The sequence below is a fragment of the Rhopalosiphum maidis genome, chromosome 1 (genome assembly GCF_003676215.2).
Source record: "Rhopalosiphum maidis isolate BTI-1 chromosome 1, ASM367621v3, whole genome shotgun sequence".
Taxonomy (NCBI): Eukaryota; Metazoa; Arthropoda; class Insecta; order Hemiptera; family Aphididae; genus Rhopalosiphum; species Rhopalosiphum maidis.
The window spans coordinates 43,757,039-43,775,921 of NC_040877.1; the positions used below are offsets into that span (position 1 = coordinate 43,757,039).

The following is an 18,883-nucleotide window of genomic DNA, read 5'->3' on the forward strand; positions in this document are numbered from 1 at the left end:
TCTTATATATCTAGTAAATAATAGCTAAAACGCTTGTAAGATGACTGCAGTGCATCACTAAGACTTAGTGACTAAGTAGTTTATAGGTACATAGTATACACTACATGTTAGCTTAGAAAAATAAAATACGTGGTTTGAAATGTATTACTTAACCTTAATCCGTCAATGGTCACGTAGGGTAAATAATCTCCCTATAATGTGTTTATAAACAACGGTTTTTACGTGGTTATCGGTATAACAGGTTCGTGATTGTCAATAGTTATCAAAAAAAAAAAAACTATTTTAGTTTGTCTTGTAGAAGCACAAGAAAAAATACCAAACGAGAATAACATTTACCCTACGTAACTGTTTAATATTATTTAAAATATGTATATTAATATATATAATTTTATTACTTAAGTATATACTGTGCAATAATAAAAAAAAAAAACTTTAAATGTATTTATATATTATATTATATATTACTAAATTATTTTTAAATTGAAATCAGAAAAATGTAATACAGATAAGTGAAATTAAAATTAAAAATTATGATTTTGATTTCAAGCTCTAAATAAAACATAAATTAAATACCTATGTAATATTAAGATAATTAATATAATACAAATTTAATATTTTTTGTTATTAAAAATCACAGTATATATTATGTACAAATACTTATTTACATAAATAAAAAGTATTGGTTTATTATTTTGAAGAAGTATTATTTATATTTATTATTCATAGCTACTTTGTGTCAGATTTATTTTATCAATAATCCATCATCCCTTATTTTTCAAATAATCATATCCAAGCCAAGTCACTGCATGTGAAGAGTATATTATTATATCTTATATAATATTATTACTATTCGACCCACGACACTGCAATATAATATTAAATACATTAGCTGTATAGCTATACATCTCGCAAGAGAGATTTTATTCCAATAACAACTGCATTTTAAAACCACAATACCGACAATAATATTAATAATAATAATTAGTATTCTTGTTTAAAAAGTTTACAGTAAATGTGCTTATTTTTTCGCCGTTTGCCATTTTTCACGTTCAGTATAAAATATTATTACATCACGGATATATATTACTATTTTATTTAACAACAATGTTATTTAAATCACGATTTTTGGAATTTTCAAATATTATACTTAAATATCATGTTTTAAATGTTTAAGATTCTTTTGTATTACTTAAAGAGTGGCCTGCGGTGACCAAAACTTCTGTTTCTCAAATAAAAACTCTACTGTTTCTACTGTAATAACTATTTAGTTTTTATTTTTTTTTGAAAATTTCAATTTAAACTTTGAACTAGTAGTTTCTCAATTACTTATATATTTATACTAAGAATAATAATTCTTAAAAATAGTTTTACAAAAATGTAAAATATTTATATTATATATGTATTATTGAATCTAGTATTGATTATATTATATTAACAATTTTTATAAATTATAAATGTTAATAGATTAATAATGATTACTACAATTTTCAAATCACTATAGCCCCCACTAATTTCACATCCATTATGATGGACCTGCAATAATAAATTGTCCTTATTGGTACATCAAGTTAAATAACATTAAAAATACTTGTCTGAATTTTGATTTTGATACGTTAACGTTTTCAAAAGATCATCCTCGCTAAATAATTTACATTAAAAATGGGATGTGTTACAAAACTTTGTATAAGGAGACTTCTAGTACAAAAAATTTCAACGATTTGAAAAATATGGTCTTTAAAAATTAAAAATGTTTTTTGGATAACCGCATTATTAAATGAAAAATGGGGGTGAACATACTTGTCGTAACACTCATCTGTATACTTCCATAGTTGTACGTTTACTATGTACATAGTACGGTGTCGTCTCGGTTTACTTAAAGTCACCGCGATGTAATAAAGCATATATAATATATCTGTATATATATATAATATTATGTATTTATTATGCTTTCGGTGTGTGCGCGTGTGTATGCACTACACAAAAGCAATAGTATACTATATTTATATACGATTCTATTATGAACACCAGGATCGGCGTCAGTGTTGCGTGCGATAGTGGTTCTAGGTATGTACTCGATACAATTTTCTACGGCCTACAGTGAGCGGATTTACATTCAAATGATTAATGCGCGTGTATATTATTATTTACCTATATTTTCCGTCGAGAAATCCTGCAGGCTGCCTAATATAAATGTGACGTACCTATAATACCTCTACCTATGACAGGTCAAACCGAAATAATCCGTTTCGTGATTAATAATAATAACCGATTGTGTTTATAATAATAATATTGTTTTGTCCGTATAACGTCATTTTATAGTAAAGCGAATGATTAATATTTTCGAATCAAATAACTGCCGCAGAGTATGACACGGTATTCGAGTAGATATTTTATACGATCACGTTACACGATAATATATAATACATATTCGTATGATATTGTGACCATTATAATACACGTCTTATTATAACTATGTAATGCACTATGACCAAATACGTTTGGCCTTTGCATTACTATTGTATACATCGAAACAAATATATATTTTATGATATCTACTATGATAATACTAAAATAGTTTTAATTATTATTAAGAAAAGAAAGTGAGAAATTAATAGCCGACTATACTGTCAATCATTGGAATTCATTGAAAACTTTCCTGACGATCTATATTTGCGCTCTTCACACTTATATTACACATATACATATATATATATATATATATATCTATATATATATAATATAATATTATATGTCTACAATATTATGTTATAATTATGAATTTTTCTTGGATTTCATCTACCGTACAACCCAATGCACGCAATATTTTTTTTTTCATACATTTCTTCGTCTTCACTATTATTATAAAATACTATTAATACACACGGTATACATCTTCATATCACATTTTTCTGATAAAAACCTAACTGGTTTTTTTATAATTCCATCTTGGCTTTTTATTTTTTTATTTATACTTTTTTATTTTCTGTATTGTGTGACTAATTCCTGAAGACATCATACAAGTGTGTTATAATATGTAGGTCTTGCATTCTTACACATTATGCACAATTTGTTTTTAGATAACAATTTAACATTATTTTCTCTGTTCATAAATTTATTATAGCACATACTTTAAAAATAATAATTCAGTAATCACTATCACTATACCTAATATTATTTTATTTGTAGAAGTTAAGTTTTACGATGGTTAATGTTATTTTGTATACAATTATCTATGTTTTTCTTTTTTTTGGTTTTGTTACCCAACCAATATATAAATAAATAACAAAAAAAAAAAAAATAAATATTACTTAAGCATATCATAAGATAACTTTAATTTAAATAACCTCACGTCTTTATTATAACTGTAAAATTTAAACCTTTTTATTACTTGAATATATGTATAGTATATATCATAATATAGTCCAAATAAAAAAGAAAGACCTATATGTGCATGCGGAGAGTAAGCTCTAAAGATTATTACATTTATTCAAGTTAACTATTGTTGTAAGTTGTAACTTATAGGTATGACTATATGAGACTTATATTTTTACGAAATATATACTATACCGGTTTCTTTTATTATACAATATTATTATAATGTATTTATGAGGAGTTATCTAAATTATTTTATATTTAAATAAATATATTATACTTTTGTTAATAAAATTAAGAAATGGGCGAGACGGATTTACTTTTTTCATTTACATATTTATTTATTTTAAAACTATTTTAAGTAGTATTTATGTTTTCTATGATTAAGCAATACCTTAGATAATGTTACCAAGTTAACAATATTATTTTGGTTCTTCTAATTCTAAATTTTGGAATTTTTATCATCTAATCTTTAAGTTATACCTTTAGAATTTAATAAAATTTATTCTTACAATTTATACATTGTTTTTACTTTGTATGCACTTAAAATTAAATTTTATAACACTTAAAGTTAATGGTTTCGTGGACATATAAATTAGTGTATATAATTAGAAAATAATAAAAAATGTATTACATTATGGTAATCGTGTATTAACATTATATTTAAATAGTAGTATTCTTGTATATAAAAATTATAGATAATATATTTTATAAATAATTAATTAATATTTTAAATATTGTAGCATTTATTTTTATATTTAATAATATAATATTAATATCAATTTAAAATAAACAATATACTTAATATAATAGTTATTTAAGTATATTATGTTTAAAATTCCGAACTTTTGAAAGATCTCAAATTTGAATAGTTGCTTACATTGATATTTAATGTTTGACATAATTTCAAATCTTTTTAAAAAACAATTTTATAGCCAAAACCTTTATTACATTATGGTAATCGTGTATTAATATTATATTTAAATCTTGTTTCATGTTTATGCCTATAAAGTTCAAATAAAGTAGATAAATAAAAAATCATTTTAAAATCATCTACCCTAAGTTTCTTATAAATCAAATCGGTGTTGTTTTGCATGTATCAATAATTATTTAATAATGCAACTTATAGTAACTCTTAATCTAGATAAATTATTTTTAATTAATTTTATAAATATGTTATACTACCTGATAAAAAATGATGTATTTAAAAATTCCAACACTAAAATGATTTCTTGTTATTCCTAATATATTGTTTATATAGGTACCTTGGTTGTTCACCATCAATCTTTAGTAATCCAGTAGTCGGATTTATTTTTCTTAACTCCTTTGAAGAATCGCATTAATAGTACACAATTGTAAAGTACGACCTTTTAGATATTCTTATTTCATGTAATTTTATCATCTATAACTATTCGCCATTCGATATTTATGACTAATATAATACCAATTATATAATTGAGGATTTTTAAAAATTTATATAACTATTTAAATAATAAATGATAAGTATTTTTGCAGGACAATATATACACATGCCTTGAGTAAGCTGATTAAACATATCTGTAAATGAGTAACTATTCATTTTATCAAATATAAATTACTATTATTTTAAATTGTAATTCATGGTCGATACATTTACATATTATATACTCGTGTATAACAATTTAATGAAGTAATTTTGTTTAAAACATATTAAATTATTAATAATAATTAACAATAGATTAAAAATTCTAACATTGTTTATTTATATTTTTTAAACAATTCAAATCTTGATTTTTACATAAATCAAGTATCCACTATCCAAACAATTTTTAACACTGCCTGTTTTTTTATTCTTACTATAATTGGTTGTATTTTCATATTGTCATGATGTTTTAAATTAATAATTATATTTACATATTAAACAATAAGAGATGTAAACAATTTTTAACAATGCTTGTATTTTAATAATTATATGTACACATTTTTGGGGGGGGGTATCACAAGTTTAAGGTTAGGATATATTTATATATATTCATATTATATAATAAGAGATATATCACAATTAATAAATAATTATGCTTTACATTCATTTGATAATTTAATTTCAAAAATATATACTTATGAGTACATTATAATTAATTATCACATAATAAATTACATAGGTATAAATATATAAATATAAGTACAACATAGTATATGTAATATGTATGTAATATTTAATTAAGACATTAATTAACATACTACTCGTCACTTGAGTAGCAATTAGTATATTAAAATGAATATATTAAAGTCAATACTAATTAATTTATTTGTATTTGCTACCATAGTAATATTGTGAAGTGAAAGTGTTTATATATTTTACCTTGGTCCTTTGATTTATTTTTAAAAGGTCATGAATATAATAGGTTTTTTTACGGTCAATACCAACAATAAATATTATTATTGCAAGTTTAATAAAGAAAAACAATAGTTAAAGTATTGTTTTTTCATTTTTTTTTTACATTGAAAATGTTAATATAGGTAGAGACAGAGGTGCAATAATGATGTTAAACGGGAAAATATTAAATAACAAAATGCATAGTAAATAAAATAAACAGAAGTCTACTTCATGTTTTTAACATAAGTGCTTTAATCATTATAAATATTACTTTATACACAATTTTCTATTAATTTATCAGTTCATCACTCAAGAATTAAAATAAATATCTATATTGATTATGATTTCAATTTTGGACTTAATCAAATATTATGTGTGTAACTTTTTTAATACAATTTTGATTTATTTATTTATGTATGTGTTATGAGTTTATGATTTTATCAGTAATAATATTGGATGAGAAGTCTCACTGACAATTACTGTATTGTATATTTTTCTCGGACACCATTGATAACGGATCTCGTAGGTATGACTGTGTTTATTATAAGTTAACATAATATGCATATTATGTTAATCAAGTACAGACGTTTGTTATTTTAGAAATGTATTAACTATGTTTATTCATAATTTTTACATATCATGCTTATTTTATGTTAAATTAAATTCAAATATTTTATTTACTAACGACTTAAAATTTTAAATTTATAACTATTTTACAGGTGTGTATGACGTTTACACATAATCTATTTTACATGCGTTGATCTTGTGCAATATTACACGAAGCATAAACTATTTTAATAAAGTAATACGAATCAGAAAAATTATAATATATACAAGGCGATTCACCAAGTATTTTCACATTCTCTTTTATCATTTAATAATACATTTTTTTAATTCTGGTTTATAGGGTTTTTAAAATTCTGAAAGACTATATTTTTAAATACATTGACTTTTTTTTTAAGGTATATACTTGGATGGTATAAACTATTGTTTTACGAATAAGAACCCTAATTCTATTGTAAATTGTTTAATAGATAACTTTTTTGAAAATGTTTACTGAAATTGAAATTTGAAGAAATAGATTTTGATTTATCAATCTTTAGGGCTGTACTAAGGATAATAGTCTTGATTGTTGTTTCACATAAAATATCGTCAAACCCTCCCAAATCCGATCAACTCAAGCCTTCCAATCTATCAATCTCCGACTTATAGCCTCAGCTCCATGGTATAAAACAAATAAAGCACATCATAAAGACCTAAAAATTGACACAGTTGATCCTAGCCAAAAATTACTATACTAAATTTCATGCGCAACTACTACACCATCCAAATCCACTCATCTTACATCTATCGTCACACACGCTACCCGACAACCCTCCATGCCGTCTCAAAAGACGATGGTGTAGAGATCTCCTGAATTAATTGAGTAATCGTGCTCTGAAGATTTTTGTCAATGGATAGTCTCCCTTCTCATGTAAAAAATGTCATATTTGATTATGTTAGTCTCTGCTACTTATTAAAATTGCTTATTGTATAAATGATACAGATTGTAAATATATATTTTAGTAAAAAGTAATATCTGAAATTGCAAAAATCTGAACTTAAATCAATCATAAAATATCTGTGTTGCTTTATACTAAATATTTTTTTTAAATTGAAATTAAAAAGACTTTGAAAAATATTATCTTATTACTTTTTTAAGACTTAGGAGTTAAAATTAAAAATATAAACAATTTTGTAAAATAACTAACTTTAAACCCTTATTAAAAAACTGTGGCTATAAATTTTTGATATTCTAAAATATTGCGGTAACAATGGTTCATTAAAATACTTGAATAACATGTTTAAATTTTAAATACGGTAAAAAATGTCATATTTCTAAAAAAAAAAAAATTAGAAAATATTATTATGCTGTTGATTTTTATTATTATTAAAATATTGTTTACCATTTTCAATAAAATAAAAGAGTAGAAACAACATTTTTGGTAAGTTAAAATATTATAATTATTATTAAATCATAACATTAATAATTATTTATTACTATTGCAGAAATGTATAATGCTAAATCGAAAATATCAAATACCTATTAATAAATAGCTCATACAGAACACAAAATATTTTGAAAATGATTTTAATTTCATGTCTAAAAAATACTATATTAATATTTAATGAAATTCAAGACCCTACAGTTATTCATTTTAGAATTAAAATAAAAAATCTAAATTGATTTTGTAAAAACTAGTTTTTTGAGCAACCAATACAATCAAATTTACTATCATCAACTAATATCTCCAGAGTTAAAGATTGAAACCATTTTTCGTCTGTAAAAAGTTTTTTCAGGCACAAAAAAAAACATTTTTTAAAACATTGAAAAACTAATTTATTGTTCCCAGAATTTAAAATAGGGGTGAACGTTCATAATGAATTTTCTGTAAATTTTTTATTGTTTAATTATGTATAGCAATTTAAAAAAGCAAAAATGTTTCACTTAAAATTTAAAATATAAATTTTGTTAAATTATTATCAAATGCTTCTGATTAATGTTAAAACAATTTATTAAATGCAGATTTCTTACAATTTATTAGTAACACGTATAACTTACTATAATCAATAAAATGTAGTATAAAACTTGAAAAGCTTTTATAGTCTGATTTTTAACAAAGTCATATTAAGTCTTGAAATATTTATTTTAAACAAAATAGTTCTTAGTTGTGTTTATAAGCTGTTTAATAGTAATAAATAAATAAATATTTATATCATATATATCATAGGGAAAATAATAATTTATTAATGTCTTCTGTATTCTCAACAGGAAGTTAAATTTAAAAATTGTATTTAATAGCTACTAAAGTCCCCCGTTGAACATATTTTATTGAATGGCACTAAATTGCCTACTTCTTGCGCCGTTAAAGTCATTTTTACGTTACAATAAAAATATAAACATACAAGAATAAAACAGAAAATCTAATTTTTTAAAAAATCCAGTAAAATGTTTTTCTTTTAAACTCTGTCTTAGCAGGTAAAATGAATAAAATTACTAAAAACTTATATCGTGGAATGAAATTTATTATACTTTCCTTTGGTATTTTTCGTTTTAATTTTGTTGAAAATAATACATCATCAGTAGACAACCATTCAGTTGTCGCTGCTCAATTTCGATTCAATATGATTCCATATAAATATATAATACACTTAAACTTTCTCATGCAGATAATGGCCTTACCGACTTACCCAAATCGACAGTGTCTTTTGAAAGATTAACTGACATTTTCATATATACGTTTTCTTAATTTATTATTATTTTTTTTTTACTTACATATCGTAGGCCCAAACTTTTGTTAGGTATATTATTTTTCATAGTTCTCATTATTACATTATTTTGGTAATTTAATTTAAAAAAAATTGCAAACCTTTTTTTTTCAAGAATTGTGTTAAATATAACATATGAAAAACTAACAGTTTTCAAATATTATATTACATAAAATAGAAAAGTGAAGGTTTGTAAAATTGTTTAGTGTTAAACTAATTTTATCGTTTTTAGCATTAAAATGCATGGTCAAATATATTTTAGGTATTTCTTAATTTGAAAAAATTTGCATTTAATTTAAAAATGTATAACATTTATTTAATGTAAAACTTTTTTTTACGGTAAAATTGTTATAATTAGTTTTCACTACTAAATTACGGCTAAAACTTTAAAATATCGAAGGTTACCAATTTTCAAAAATAATTTATGTGAATATTTAAATTATTAACTTCGATATTATAAGTAATTTATTCATATATACTTAAATACATTTTAAGTTTAGGTAGTTAGGTAAGATAATAAGTATAGTGGAATATACAATATATTTAGTAACTAGGTGGATATGTATAAGGACAAAGCTTTAACCTAATGAGTTATTGATTTAAAGTAAATGTATTTTCAATAGTTAATATTATTTAACTGTATTTTACTTTCTTATATATTTATATCATATCATAAAGTTATTAAACATTCCTGTAGTATAATAAGTTTAAGCTTTTAATATATTTTTACAAAATGTTATAAAAAGTGTTGAACGTTTCGAGCATCACGAACTATAATTCAAAAACTTGAAAATCGTCTAATAGATTCCATGTTATAATTTAAAATATCGTTTCGAGACAATTAATTGGGGTTTTAAATTGAATATATAATCATGTAGTTGATACGTCATTTTTCCAATTTCTCACTAATTATATACTGCCGTATTCGAAGAATGCAAATGCATTGTGACTAAAGAAATATGCGATATTTTTTTATTTGTTTTGTGACTGAGCACCAGGGCACATTATTCGCAACAACACGCGCATCTATGCGTATCTAGTTATCGTTATTTTTTTAACGTAAACAATAGACATAATATTAAATTAAAGTTACACTTTTTATTTGTATCAGTAGGGTAAAATAAAAAACATATTTCACACACGTGTATAAGCACGAATCACTGAATTCAATGAATATTTATTAAAATACAATTATAAACCCAAAAAACAATCATCGCGATCTTGAATTAAAATTAACAATACAACAATACGCATATAAAAAGAAAGTATTGAGTTTAAGTTTTTTTTTTTTGGAAATAGATACTTGTAACGAGTATGTACAATTATATATTATAAATATCGAAAAACCCATATACGTAACGGGTCCGGTAGTCACCGTACGTGACATAAAGAAATAACGATGCATATATACTGTATTTAATAAAGTGTGACTAGTGAAATGAGTAAGAATGGAAAAAAAAATAAATAACCGACGTACTAGAGTGGTACGTACATCCAATACGAAGCGAACGCATAGCGTAGTGAAAAGGTGGTGGTGGTGTTAGATTTCTATGGTTAGTGGTCCGTGACACCCTCTGTGGGAGCGATGGTTAAACGCAAATCAAAGTGATTTTTAAAATTAAGTTAAGCAATAACCGTTCGAAGTCCGGCAAATGTGTATTGTGTCGAGCCATATAGATCTCCGATAGTTGTCACGTCAACATGGCGCGTCTCGAGATCGTGCAATTTTTGGCCGTTGTAAGTTTACCTATGGGATCTATTTTCCAAAAATTCTTTATTAGTTTTAATTCTGTCACGATTTATGTAACGATCATTTTTATTGCATACGTACAACAGCAGAAAACACGTTGAATTACCCGCATATGTTATTATGACTATGTTTTTTATGTTGGCAGATCGTGATCATCGTACAACATTTGACACATTTAGTCGAATGTGAAGACAAAAGGTAAGCTATTTTTTTTTTGATAATTCGATGTGTAATTTATAAAACAATAATATGACATTTATAACCGTGATCTCGGGTTTTTGATAATAATCTAAAACATAGATATCTACTTAATACTTAATTAATATTTCTTACTTAGTTGAAAACATACGTAGGAATCATAATTAAAAATAATAACAATAATTCATAATGAAATATTTTATACTATTAATTAAATGTATATTAACACATGTTCAAATTTAAAAACGTAATAATTGTTTTAGTTTATTTTTACATATAATATTGATGTTTTATCAATCTTCTTAAATGATAACAATATAGATATATCATATTCTTAATGTATACATAAAATGTGATTAATTACTGTATAAAAAAATTTTTCATTGTAAATTCCCTATGTTAATATAGAATACGAAACTTAAATAATAGTTGGTTAAAAATCTTAAATAATTTATTAATAATTATTAAACCTAGTTGATTGATAGATACCGGTAGATCGGGATATAATTGTATAAATTTAACACCAATTCTTCATATAATATTCTTTCTTATTAAAGTTATAAATTAAAATACAAAAATACTAATTTTTAATTTTATATTTCATTCCTTATAAATTCATATTCAAAATTTTAATATTTTTTATTATACTATATTAATGATAAAATAAAATAAATATTATAGCCAATATAGGTAATATTGCTTAGTACAATTTTATTTCGTTTGGTAATTTGGTATTTTTCAACCGCATGGTTGTAATGTTAATATAATATCATATTACATGACATACATAATTTAGTCAGTATGATCAATGATGTTTTAATGAAATAAATCTATTTATTTAATTCATAAACGTATCGTATCATTATGAGGTAATATATATAAATTCTAAATAATATTATTAAAAAAAAAGATGACTTATAAATTATTATAATAACATAAAATATGTACATGTTTCATTTTTTATTTGCTATTATGTTACGGTTTCAACAATAGTTATTAGTCGATTCTAAAAATAATAATAAAAATAATTTTAATTGAATTATACAAATTGTTTTTTTTTTTTTAAATAAATATACTAAATCAATCTATTTAAGGGTTGTTAAATAATAATTTTAATTTTTTAATTTATTCACATTAATGTGTTTGATTGTATTATAAAAAAAAATTAACAAATATGCAATTATTCAAATTATAAATAATATTTTTAACATTATTTAAAAATGTATTATTACTAAGACTGTGACCATTAACTCATTCATTTTTTTTTTTTATGATTTCGTGGATTATGTTAAGTTAGGTTAACTTAACTTCTAGTGCATTATATTATAAATAGATATGCAAAGTAAATTTTGCTTATTTTAACGTTTTGAGCATATTATTGGATAATATGTTTTTTTTTTTAATATTTGAACTTTTTTTATAATTAATTATTATTATTATTATTATTTTGAATAACCTGGAAATCGTTTACACTTTTATGCACTTTTTTTAGAAACTGATGATTCCAATAATAAAACAAAATAACTTTTAAATTATTATGTTGTAAATAAATACAAGTATAATGTGTGTACCTACTTCATTTTATTTATTATCTTTAAAAGCTCAACTGTAGAATATTTTTAATTTACGAGTAGGTGAATGACAATAAACGTATATGTAATATAAACAAGATTTATTTAAATAATTTCATTTATTTTACATGGATTTTTTTCTACCTGTAGTCAACTTTTGAGCTTCTGAGACTATGTAGTTTTGGTATTTTTAAAAATAATTGAGAACGCAAAAATAGTTTAAGAAAAAATCACAAATGTTGCGCTAAACCAATTTTCAAAGAAATTAATTTCTTTATTTTATTATAATTTAAAAATAAATAGTTGTAAAAATCCTAAAATAAATACCAAGTATTAATATTATAATTTTATATATATGGTAATATTTTCAAAATATTTTAAGTATTTTTGCACAGTTGTAATTTTCAATTTTTTTTTTTAACCGTCAATTCAAATTTAACACATACATTATTATAGCAACCCACTCGAAATTACTACCGTAGAGCAATAATCACTTACTTAACTGATGCTTTTATTTATAATTAATATTTTTTAATTTAATTTATATGCTTTTATTGTATTTAAAACATATTTGTTTGTAATAAGAGATTATTTTTTTAAACAAATATTAATTCAATAATATTGACCATTTATTTGAATGTAATCATTTTTTGGTGTTTGCATAGTGTGTTATATTCCATGTTTTTTGAAAATCTAATAAATATTGTATAATATTCCGCGGAAACTAATTACAATAAATAAAAACTTAAAAAATATTTTTATATTAATGTTTCTATATCGCATCAACAGTTTTAAAGTGTGATTTGTTATGCTGTTTTATGTAACGGCCTATTTATACAAATCTTAACGCTAGTTAAATAATAACACTATTTTAGAAATTAAAGACTGATAATTATACGAATCAGGATACTAATAGAATAATGGACATTATTATGTAAATGCGAAAATAATATGATATAGGTATCGATGTTGTAACCAGTAACTTATAATATACTGAAGGGAGTCACCCCCGCAAGACCAACAAACTTGTTTCTTTTATAAGTTTATTTATTATACACGTTATGTTTAAATTAAATATTTTTGTTTTTAATTTTACGATTAAAAAATAAAATATTCCATTTAAGTAGTTAAAAGTTAACAATGTAGTAATATAAATGAAGTTATTACATTATTTTACTCATTTTCAATTAGAAGTTTCAACTTAATGAATAATGAAGTAGTTTTACTAAAAATATCTTTTGAAAACCTTCTGCATTGGAGAAAAGTATTAAATTTTTTCCGAGTTTATAATATTTAAAATTAAATATTATTTAGCTTAATTTTTTCATGTCACACAAATTTGTAATTTATATTAATTATTTATTTATTTTCATTATTTATATCTATATTTTCTTGAATAATCGTATAATAATGTAGATAAAGAATTAAAAATCATACAATAAATTTACATGAAAAATACTTTATAAATTATTCTTTACTTAATAACCTTGTGGGTGCAATTTACAACTATTACCTACAACTAAGTAAACTTTTTACTTTTAGTAATTCTTGTTAAAACTTAATAATTTTAATATAATTCTATTAAACATAAATAAATTTAGAAATTGGTAAGACTTATCATTTTATTTATGGCTATTATTCTTATTATAGCTAAATAGTATGCGATATTAGTGTTTAATATACAAATTGTCGGTATTACGAAAGAACGTTTAGGTGAATAATTTTGGTTAGAATGTTTATTATTATTATTATTGTTTTTTTTTATTCATTAATATCTATTATATATTCAAGAATCCGACATAAGTCTCGAAATAAAAACGAATTATTTACTCTAGTGTGACGAGTTCTGGTGTAGTAGACAATCAATCGAGAACGCTTGATTGCATTTCAATGACACGTGACCACGTTACGTTAGTAGTTTAATAAACATTATGTTATATAATACTTTGTCGACAAGGTGTGCCAAATATCTGAAAATAAGTTCTCTATTAATACATTTAATTCAGATAATGTAAATCGTAAATGACGAAAAACTAGTTGTGAATTTAAACTTAAATTAAAAAACTATATTGTTAGTGAATACCTAATAACTGTACTGCAGTTAAAAATGATAGTTTTAAGTAAATATTAAATTTACTATTTAATTCTAAAATATTTGGACTAAACGATATTCATGATTGTCAATCGTAATTAGCATAACATTATGCTTATGTAGCGACTACAAGAATACAAAATAGGCCAAAGATGATATTATGATAATAATATTGACATGTTTTCTATGAAAGACAGTTTTATAAATATGATAATAATTTGTTAATACATTTTTATTTCACACTATGACTTCATGTTTTAAAGATGTAGACAAGTAGATATTGCTCTACTGTATGGTAGGTATCAAGTGGCTTACTACGATAAAGGTATTACATTTAAATCCCATGATATAACATTATACGAGAAAAACAATGTTGAGTGGAGACGGTCTATCGACTATCAGCCTATATTACTAAGTATATTATGTGTTTTTGGTACTATTATTAAATAATTAAGTAAATTATTTTACCATTAGTAATATAGTAATTTAAATTAATTTTTGCCGAAAATATTAAATTTAAAAATATCATTGTGTGCATAAAATATAATTAAATACATAAAAATTGTATGTCTCTACAAATAATGCTTTTAAACTTACAAAATAAAAAATATTGTTATTCATTGTTTTAATAAATAATTTTGTCTAAATTTGAATCTAAAATAACCAAAAATAATTAAGCTCATGTAATAATTTTTTATATTTTTTAGTTTCAGTTTAAATTTTTAATTAAATTTTCTAAACATTTTACCTGGTGAAAAACTTTTTATCGACATTTACAAAAAAAAAAAAATTAAATGTCTGTAAATATAGTTAAAAAAAAAGTCAAAATAACTTAAAGATTATATTATGTATAAAAATGATCATGTAAATATTTGGTAAATAAATCAAGTATTTTATTTTATTAGTATTATTCTTTCAAAAAAAAAAAAATTAATCTAATTAAAAACTGAATTTGTATAAAAATTTCCGTTTTTACTTACTTTTTTTTGTTTTTCTAATAAGTTACTTCTAAACAAAAATACTTTCAAATTTTAAATGTTGACAAAAGTACTAACTAGATCCAATTTTTCATCCGAAATCGTCCTCAAAGTTAAAAGTCGAAATATTGTTTTTTACTATTTATCTTGTATATATTATACATAAAAAATAAAAATAGAAAATACACACTGTTGTTAAGTTATTGCGTTAATTGCTTCTCTCAGAATCTAAAATAAATTACAGTAAAATATTGTTTTAAAAAATATATTAACAGCTTAAAAATGTTATATCAAATAAAATAATAATGTATTTAAAATCAATGCAATGATATATATTATTATGTAGATAGTAGGTATAAAAATATCCTTATAACTTATTACACTTAAGATAAATTATAAATTAAATATAAACTAATGTGATATTAGCTGTTATACGATTTATGAGATAAAAGAAAAAGTATATTTATGTTTGATAACGATTTTCAAACTGATCCTTAAATATAAAAAATTGCAGATATGTACCTCCTATTTAATTACTATTAAACAATTTTAAATTCTGCAGTGAGCAGTAAAATAATATGCCAGACTACAAAAATTACTAGAAATCTAAATTCTGTAGATAGTCTATCTGTGATGTTCACTGGAGCATATCGCGCTAAATAAGGGCACATCACGAAATACTTTTGGCTAGTGTTAGGACAAGCAGGACAATCATCGAATAGTGCATAATATAGGTACTATAATAAATAATGGTGATGTCACGCCTGGCTTCTTATTCTCAGGATCGTAATTTTCATGCCCCGGCGGATCAAAACAATACATCACCACCATCACCACGTTGTGCTGATGGATCCAAAAACGAAAACTATGACGCACACAAAACCGTACTCGGATAGGTCATCGTCATCTGTTTCGTCCTCGTCGGCCGAGGTAGACTATCAGCAGCAACGAGATCACCATCGTCACTATCAACGCCAACGACAGCAACAGAAGCAGAAGCAGCAGCAGCAGCAGCAACAGCAGCAGCAATCCGAGGAAGCCGAAAGTCATCCGCTGTCGTACTTCCAACAGCGAACGACCATTAGAACCAGCGATCCAAACACGTTGTATCCGATCTCACGACCGCAGCCGTCGCAGACGTACTACTCCACTCTGCCCTCCAGGCAGAAGAGGTCCAAAGTCATAGCTAGATTGGTGTATAACCATTAAACCCAATGTTTTTTTTTTTTTAATTTTATTTTATTTTCCACTCTTGTTGTTCGTTTCATATACTTTTTTTTAATATCAAATGTTTATGGTTGTACTATAACATCCCTTTGGCGTACATAATATAGATGTAGTCATGTAGGATGAGGTTGCTGTTTGGATCAAATCATACGGATATTACAATATTTATAATAAAAAATTTCGTACCCAATACTTGATAATGACGTATTTTTTAAATAGTTTCTTCGAAAAACTCGGTAATATATTCACAAAAATTAATTTTTAATATACGGCAACCAACTCAATGACCATTTACTCGACGTGCATTTAGTATACGAAGACCGATTTATAGTTTTATTAAATATCTGCAGTAGACTGAGCATGCTCAATAGCAAAGTTTTTAATTATTTTCAACTACTGCCATTTTGTTAGATAATATTACAATTTATACAACAAAAAAAACATTGAATTTGATCATCGTTCTAAGAGAAAAAAAAATAAGGTTTTTATGCGGAGTGATACCATTGTATAATATAATTATTGGCGCCTATAGGTATATAAATATAATATTAATAGGCAGTAGTAATAATAGCTTGTACTGTGTACTATAATATATAGTTAATATAGATAACAATTGTTTTTTTTTTCATTTGATTTTAATTATCTGCAGTGTACATCATTTTTTACATTTATTATTTTTTATTAGCGGGTATATAAGTAATGTACATTTATTAAAACCATATACTATTTTACTGTTCTAATAAATCATACACGATAAACGTAATGGTTAATATGTAAGGAACATAGAATTATTTTTTAAAATATGTGTTAATAATAATATCATATTCAATATTTTTATTTTGTTTTATTATGTTATTATTTCAGACAAAATTTTTAGTTAAGTTTGCTATAAATTTACAAGAGAAGAAAAATCATAGAACAAATTAACAATTTTTTTCAAATTATAGATTTAATTTATTAAATTTAATTAATGATTTATTTAAAAGTAAAGTAAAATAACAGTTATTTTTAGTGCGGTTTTATCGTCAGTGCAGGTTATAGTTATATATTATTCTATAATACAAATATTATGATTTTGTAATGTTTATTTCTTATACATAGGTATTTTGTTATTATTTTTTTAATAGTATTGGTAATTAAATTTTAAATATAAATAATTCAGAGAAATGAGAAATTGTCTATGTCATCAGCATTGTATAAAACTACACTAAATCGTATTATATGTTGTTCAACATTTTGTTATTTTTGAAATAATTAATGGCCAATATAATGAGAGGTTGGATTTTGTATACCTATTAATATATATATATAACAATATTTTTAATACTAAAATGAAAAATGTATATTATTATAAACAAAAAAATACTTGATTGTTCAATCAATAGTTTATTGTATGAATAATTTATTATTAATACTTTATTAGTTTAGAAAACTGTCCTCTGTCTGCGTCCACTTCTCAGTCTTTTCCTCTTGTGCGAACTTTAAATACTTATATAAATAATTAATTTCATTGCATAATAAATTATGTAATTTTTCAAAACCTAATTTGTTTTTTGTTTATGATTACTATACAATGAAAAATCTAGACGGTCAGTCGGCTATCGTTGCTCGCACAGTGATCAATTGTCATTAGAAGTTCTCATTCGATTTTCTCCAATGTCTCAATTGCAGAATTGTTTGTTCTAAGGTAAATTTAAATTAACCATAATCATATTTTTACTACATAATATACAATAGTAATTTATGATGTAAGCGAATACTAATGAGATGTGACTAACGAATTAATTAAATACATTAAAATGTTTTAATAAATGAATATCTACAAATATAATAATAAAACAATGCAATTTAGTCGGAATGTTAAAATTTAGGAAATCTTAAAAAAAAAATGAATTAACAATTTAAATCACGCAATCGATGTCGTGCGTGTGTAAAAAAATAATTTTCAAACCCTTCGACGTAAACCATATTTGTGAGATCTGCTGGCTTTACTGGAACTGTACTCGTAAAAACTCCGTAGTTACCACTGTT

At 23.4% G+C, this 18,883-nt stretch overlaps 1 protein-coding gene across 1 annotated transcript; it reads left to right on the forward strand.

Annotated features, from left to right (window-relative positions):
- Nucleotides 1–10,680: 10,680 nt before the first annotated feature.
- On the forward strand, nucleotides 10,681–17,327 carry LOC113549703 (oxidant-induced cell-cycle arrest protein 5-like). The gene is made up of 3 exons (XM_026951134.1): nucleotides 10,681–10,774; nucleotides 10,933–10,985; nucleotides 16,408–17,327. Exons 1-3 carry the CDS (start codon nucleotides 10,739–10,741, stop codon nucleotides 16,832–16,834), a joined length of 516 nt encoding a protein of 171 aa, XP_026806935.1. The 5' UTR covers nucleotides 10,681–10,738; the 3' UTR covers nucleotides 16,835–17,327.
- Nucleotides 17,328–18,883: the final 1,556 nt, after the last annotated feature.

Coding starts and splice junctions, on each gene's coding strand:
- LOC113549703 (XM_026951134.1), top strand. CDS start 10,739: ATGGCGCGTCTCGAGATCGTGCAATTTTTGGCCGTT. Junction 10,775..10,932: donor TCGTGCAATTTTTGGCCGTT/GTAAGTTTACCT, acceptor TTATGTTGGCAG/ATCGTGATCATCGTACAACA. Junction 10,986..16,407: donor GTCGAATGTGAAGACAAAAG/GTAAGCTATTTT, acceptor TCTTATTCTCAG/GATCGTAATTTTCATGCCCC.